The sequence below is a fragment of the Lampris incognitus genome, chromosome 8 (genome assembly GCF_029633865.1).
Source record: "Lampris incognitus isolate fLamInc1 chromosome 8, fLamInc1.hap2, whole genome shotgun sequence".
Classification (NCBI taxonomy): domain Eukaryota; kingdom Metazoa; phylum Chordata; class Actinopteri; order Lampriformes; family Lampridae; genus Lampris; species Lampris incognitus.
In genome coordinates, this window is record NC_079218.1 from 48290821 (window position 1) to 48298140 (window position 7320).

Sequence of the window (7320 nt, forward strand, 5' to 3'; positions counted from 1 at the left end):
TGTTCCAGCACAGCCTACCAAAAGGCCTTACGGTCAGCAGGCATGACGTAATCTGTATTCTGCCTCAGATTTAATCGACTCTGTGCACAACTGTAGTGCACTGACTTCCGGGTTCTACTGCAGCGGTCATACCAGTTTCCTGTTTGTTGGCGTGTGCTGTTGACAATGACGTAATTTCCGCGATGCCTGCAAGATTTATCATGGATAAATGTCGACAACGTGCACAGAATTGTCGACAAACCTTCACCTGCACCTACAACTCCGTCCGTCCCTCCGCTCGTCCTCATAATTGTGGACGTAACTTGATATGTATGACTTGAAACTTTTCACCCGTTTGCTGGCAGGTGCAGGTGAAAGTTTCTCGACAATTCTGAGCACGTTGTCGACATTTATCCACGGTAAATCTCGCAGGCATCGCGAAAACGACGCCATTGTCAACAGCACACGCCAGCAAACAGGAAACTGGTACGACCGCCACAGTAGAAACCGGAAGTCGGTGGACTACAGTTAGGCTCAGAGCCGATTGGTTTTGACCGTGACTCCTGTAGGGAGTGATGTTGTGACTGACTCGTCGGCAGCCACTTAAAAAGGTTAAGAGGTTGTAGGTGGTTGAGCTTTCTTAATGGGTGGGTTATGGAGGAGGACATAGTGGTGGGGGGGGGGGTTGGCCATCAGACCTTCAGACCTTACCTTCTAAATTTGGTGCCAAACAATTAACAAGAAATAGCAATCCTTTGACTGCTCTTCGTGGCACACAGACAACCACTGAACGCAGCATCATCTGAGCTGTGGCGGCGGTCACATGACGCTGTGGCGGTCACATGACGCTGCGGCGGTCACATGACGCTGCGTTCAGCCAGTCACATTTTGTGCCCCAGTTCAATAACGATACTTGCCGTCCCGTGAACAGTGGATGTTTTGGTAGCCAAATTACGGTGTCAATAATGATGTTTTATCAAGTTTCGTTTATGCCGCGCAACACGCAAATTTAATTTACCATGTTGCCGTGGCAACAAACCCCATTCCAGCCAGTATGGCAGCGCTTATCGAAGAGGTCAAGCTGAAACGAGGACGAGGCAGACAGCACGACGCTGCTCGCCTTCCTCTCCCTCCGCTTTCTTTCCTTCACATGCTGATTCACTCGCTCCCTTCTCTTTTTAATCGTCAGGCTCTGAAGAACATTGCTGCCATCAGCCTGGCTATCAGTTACCCCAATAAATCTACCAAGCTGCTCAACATGCCCCCCTGAGAGAGCCAGATGGAGTGAAGCAAGAGAGAGGGGGAGAAGAAGGGAGCGAGGAAGAACGAGAGCGGTCTGAAAGGAGACTCATCCGGACTCAGCCAGCTGATTTTTTTGAACAAAGTGTGGAGGAGTCTGTGAGGACGGTCTCCTCCATCTAACAATGCTTTCCTGCTGAAGGGAGGAAAGAGCACTTATTCACTACTTACTCACAATCCTTTTTGCCTTAGGTGGATCAAATATATCAGCATGTGCATTTACCGGAGCACCAACACCTGTTGTGTCTTTGTTTTTTTAAAATTGTAATTATAATCTGAAGATACGGTTTTCACTTGAAGATGCTGTGCTAATGTGGACGGGCGTGTGCCAAATTCGCCGCTTTGAGGAGGCGAGGTTTATTCTGCTTTTTCATTTCGTCCCCCCCCCCCCCACACACACTTTTTTTTTTCTTCTTCTTCTTCTTCACACCAAACAAAAAAGCCGCCGGAGTTAACGCAGCCGACCCTGGCGTAAGCGGGTCACCTTGCCCGCTCGCGCCCCGTCTCTCGCCGGACACGGACGGGCGGCCTAAAAATACCAGGTCCGGGGACGGCGGAGTCTCATTAGTCACTATGAGAGAGTTCTGACCTCCTCCCTCGTCCTCCTCCCCCGGCGATCTTTCGAGAACAAAAATGTTTTGTGTTTTTTTTTTTTTTAAGGCCTCGGCCCTTCGAGGAGCATCTTATGAGGCTACTTCAGAAACCGCCAGGGTTTGATCGTAGACCCCCAAGATCAGAAACGACTAACGCCCACCTACGCCCCGCTTCAGAGCCGCTCGGTTATCTCTCTCTTCCATTATAACAGTTCTGATGTCCAGTTCAGTTCCTAGATAGCCAAAAGACCATAACAGTGTTTGGAGACAGTCTTGAAAAAATGGAAACCGGGGCCTTGAAGACCGCCTGGAACTGTCAAAAGGTCTCTCATCTAATAACTTGTCTGATTTGGTCTTCCGACACCGGTGTGGTGTGTAAACGAGCTTTATATCCAGCTGCCGTAAGGGTTAGCCATTGTTTGATGGCTGCTGAAACGGAAACGGAGCGGTCACTTCTTCTCGGCACCAAACGGCGACGCCTGACCCCCCGCGGCGAAAGGAAAGACGTGATGACAGCATCGTGGCCTTACAACGCTTCCACTTCTGCTACACACAGCGAAGGGCCCGCTCCCATCGCTGCCTTTCCAAACCCTTCGACCGCATCGTCATTCAGGTGTAACGTCACCGACTATGTGCCCGTAGGTGTGCGCGCGCACACACAACCACACACACACACACACACATAATTGTAAAAGCCACTCACAAGTGCTGTCGTTCGCTCACTCTTTCACTGGTTCGTGACGCGGTGAGTCACCTCGGTCTAACACCCACTGAGCAGTGATCAATACCTCAACTTTTGTAATAACCTAGCTAGTTTATTATTTTCTTACCGGCGGGGGGGCCTCTGTCGAAGCCCCCGCGATGTTGTTCTCTTTTTCCCCCACTTCTGTTCGCACAAACCCTCTGCTAGCGTCTGGATTATGGGACCACCAGTCGTGCGTCCACTTCCGCAAGTCGGTCACTTTTTTCGACTTTACGCTTCCATGCACAGGAATATCCCGCTCTCCCGCCAGCTCGTCCTCCGGTTCTTTTGATTTCCTCTTTTTCTCGTTTTTCGATTCCCTAACAACGAACGGATGCCAGGCGCTACATGGGGTACACATTCGGACACGGGCGCACCCACACGTCACGGTCGCACCAACCCCCGAGCAGCGGCGGAGGCCAAGCGATGTCACGCGCGTGGCTCCCATTATAATGGAACGGAGATTTAAGGAAAAAAAAATCCCCAACAACCAAAAAAGTCTTCAACTTTTAATTTATTTGTGATTTTTACGTGGGGGGTGGGGTGGGGGGGGGGGGTTCTAGTCAACGATCTGAATTCAATTGGTACGTTATATTTTAATTTCAGGGAAAAGATGACGGTGTATGCCAAAGAACCCCGTTACAGTGAGCCATGAAACGCCTCCCTTTAACGGCTCCCCGTGGAGCTTCCTGCTCTCTCCGTTCACCAGACTGCGGCCCCGTGAGGCGCAAGAGGGAAGGACATATCGGAGATTGCCCCGTATTTACTTTTTTTCTTCTTCTTCTTCTTCTTCTTCTTCTTCTTCCCATGGTCCTTTAAGGGCTGTAGCATGGTTTGATGGTGTTTCTGTTTACACAAACGTCAGCGGCATGATGGGAAAGTGGGGTGGGGTGGGGCGTCCTGTCTCTACACTCGATGACATGTCCGCCACGTTTGCTTTTCCCTCAGACGATTTCAGTTTGACGGTGATTATCTACCACGTGCCTACAGTTGAGAATGAAGTGATCATAATTTAACTCATGTTTTTTTTTGTTGGAAGAGTCTAATTCTATTTTAAAGGAGAAATATATTGTTTAATTTGAGCTTTTCTATCTTTTTACTTTTTTTTTGTTTTTTGGTCCTCTGGTGAGGATGCTTGTTATTTGAGGCTGAATGAATGTACATATCTGTGAATACTGTTAATTGCATAGTGTTAATGCAGTAAAAAGAGTTTCATATCAACCCCTTACAAATGTACATTTTAATACATCGGTCACAAAAAGCAGCACATTGATTCTGTGTGACTTTGTATGCATGGCACATCAAAAAAGAAAAAAGGTAGAAATGGCTTGGGTTGATGTGTGATTCATGTGATCCATTTCTAATTAAAAACTACACTTTTGATGTGACTGTTTTCCGTCTGTCGTCTTTTTTCATGTGTGTGCTCCGGAGGGTTCCTGCACAAAAAGAAAAACGGGCCTCAGTGTTGTAGCGCTAACACCTTCCTCCTTACTCAAAACCACCGTAGCCTAGCTTAAGAGCACCCGGGTATCACCAGATTTCTGTCATAGTCACGACTCTGAATGCGGTCACCGCAGGCAATGACCATTAGCCGCCTCAGTGTTGTAACACCATCAGTCCACTTCTACCTCCTACCAGACGTGTGGACTCGAGTCACATGACATGGACTCGAGTCCACAGTGTTGTAACGCCATCGGTCCACTTCTACCTCCGACCAGACGTGTGGACTTGAGTCATATGAAATGGACTCGAATCCACAGTGTTGTAGCGCCATCAGTCCACTTCTACCTCCGACCAGACATGTGGACGTGAGTCACATGACATGGACTCGAGTCCACAGTGTTGTAACGCCATCAGTCCACTTCTACCTCCGACCAGACGAGTGGACTCGAGTCACATGATGTGGACTAAAGTCCAGTGCTGTAACACCATCAGTCCACTTCTACCTCCATGTCATGTGACTCGAGTCCACAAGTCTGGACTCAAGTCCAGTGTTGTAACACCATCAGTCCACTTCTACCTCCGACCAGCCGTGTGGACTCGAGTCATATGATATGGACTCGAATCCACAGTGTTGTAGCACCATCAGTCCACTTCTACCTCCGACCAGACATGTGGACGTGAGTCACATGACATGGACTCGAGTCCACAGTGTTGTAACGCCATCAGTCCACTTCTACCTCCGGCCAGACTTGTGGACTCGAGTCACATGACATGGACTCAAGTCCACAGTGTTGTAACGCCATTAATCCACTTCTACCTCCGACCAGACGTGTGGACTCGAGTCACATGACATGGACTCGAATCCACAGTGTTGTAGCGCCATCAGTCCACTTCTACCTCCGACCAGACGTGTGGACTCGAGTCACATGACATGGACTGGAGTCCACAGTGTTGTAACACCATCAGTCCACTTCTACCTCCGACCAGACGTGTGGTCCTCAGTGTTGTAACGCCATCAGTCCACTCCTACCTGCGACCAGACGTGTGGACTCGAGTCACATGAAATGGACTCGAGTCCACAGTTTTGTGACACCATCAGTCCACTTCTACCTCCAACCAGAATCATGGACTCGAGTCACATGACATGGGCTCGAGTCGACAGTGTTGTAAAACCATCAGTCCACTTCTACCTCCGACCAGACCTGGACTCGAGTCCACAGTGTTGTAACACCATCAGTCCACTTTAACCTCCGACCAGACGTGGACTCGAGTCCACAGTGTTGTAACACCATCAGTCCACTTTAACCTCCGACCAGACGTGTGGACTCGTGTCACATGACGTGGACTCAAGTCAGACTCGAGTCACAAATTTGATGACTTTAGATCTGACTTGAAAAGATTGAAAAAGACTTGGGGCTTGACTTTGACTTCAACACCAGTGACTCATTGCTTGGCTTGAACGACTAGATAACGTCTCCAAAGCGCTTTAAAAATGTGCAGCCAACCAACTCATCCCTATAATTACATATCCACGTTGACTCAGCCTGTAATAATTACACATCTTAAAAAGCATTCATGAGTTGAGTCCATTTAGTATATTAATATTACTCTGTTGTTAGAATTTGGAAATGCCATTAAATCTAATTAAGAGCACGTTAGGGCTTGAAAATCAAAGTTTAGGACTCCGGACTTGAGATTTGACTTGGAAAACAGTGACTTGGTCCCACCTCTGTCTCAGACTGCCCAAATGGTCCCCTTTCACATGCCAGGTTGTTTTGTTTGTTTGTTTTGCTAAGAATACAACTGTTTTTATTGCGTTTTGCTTGAGCCACCCCCCCCCCCCGTTCATTTTTATCGTAGGACCGATCTGTCTATTCTCTATTTCTTGTTTTGGCTAGGGCATCAGCCCTCTATTAATTTAGCAGAGGGCATAAGTTATCATCTCAGGGGCCTTTTCTTCCGTCGCTGTCTATCTCCCGCCTCGCATCAACTGCCCCTGGAGTCTCTGGGACGGCGGTGATGATGAGAATGGTGATCGCTGAGGCGATAATGACATCAAATGGAGGAAATATTCAATAAGGCTCCAGATGATTCAGTGCCCCTCTGCACCACCAGGCCCCCACATCAGAGTGAGTCAGCACCCCTCGTTCCACTTCCTACTCCCCCCTCCCCCCCCGGTTAGCCCCAGGTCCCCCAGCTCTCCTCCACAGGAACACATGTAACCAGCTGCAAAGGCAGGAGGGGAGGAGGGGGGTGAGCGAAAGTGGTGAAAGTGACGTCAGCATATAAATAACCTGACACCCACTCTGAAAAGGATGAGCACCGCATTGTTAAATGATCCATATCTACAGATCCGAATGACAAGTCAGAGAAGGACAAGACCAGCTATGGTACCGTATAATACCTGGCTGTCTGACTCTTCATTTTTGCCGCTTTCAATGAGTTATCCTCTGATGACGATGACTATGATGCTCGTTTCACATATTCTTATGGGCAACAACAACAACAGCAAAGGCACTTCTGTGAAACTGGTATTTCAAACCTTCACGAGTTTGTGCCAGTGGTACACAAATACAGAATGTATTGCCAACGGCAAAGGGATCATTCATGACAAATTATAAATGTTGGTAATGACCACGGTTTCCTGGGAGTCCGGTGCCACTTTGCAGCTAGCCGCAAAGCGAAATTAGATTGCGGTGCCTCTTTGTGTCGGGCCGTGTTCCCGTTACATGATTCACACGAGTTAGGTAACACTGACGCCAGTTTGTAAAGGTCAGCAGTGGGGCAAACTGCCCATTAGGATTATCTTGGCCTCCTCCTCCTCCTCCTCCTCCTCGGTCTCTGGATGTGGTTGTTCCCGCTTTACCCCGAGGAGGGAAATGAGGGGTCGTCCGTGCACATGGGGGATGTTTTTAAAACATTTTTGACCAACCAACAGTATCCGAACTGAGAGGCAAATTCTTCAAGTACCCACTTCCGGCCAAAACGAAAGAAATTCTCTGCAAAATAATGAATGATTTCTGTCCTTCCGGTGCGTTTTTAAGATTAAGATTTGGATCTGAGACTAATGAGTGCGTTTTGTGTAACGGTGACGTTGAAACAACAGAGCATCTCTTTGTTTCATGCCCCCGTACCCAATTGTCCTGGAAACAATTTATGGACTGGTTGAGGAGAGAAACCACAACAATGCACATTATAGATCATCATAGAATTGTGTTTGGTGTGTTATTAGAAGATGAAAGACTGGACCTGCTGATCAATGTT

General features: G+C 48.2%; 1 protein-coding gene across 5 annotated transcripts in view; it reads left to right on the top strand.

Moving 5' to 3' along the window:
* Positions 1-3991, top strand: part of zzef1 (zinc finger, ZZ-type with EF hand domain 1) — a 48843-nt gene extending 44852 nt beyond the window's left edge. For 4 of the 5 annotated variants that reach the window (XM_056285348.1, XM_056285347.1, XM_056285349.1 and 1 more), the window contains exon 54: positions 1169-3991. In XM_056285348.1, coding sequence (XP_056141323.1) covers positions 1169-1249 — 81 coding nt within the window. In that variant the 3' untranslated portion in view covers positions 1250-3991. The remainder of the gene's footprint in view (positions 1-1168) is intronic. The other variant, XM_056285350.1, reaches the window with a different exon arrangement.
* Positions 3992-7320: the final 3329 nt, after the last annotated feature.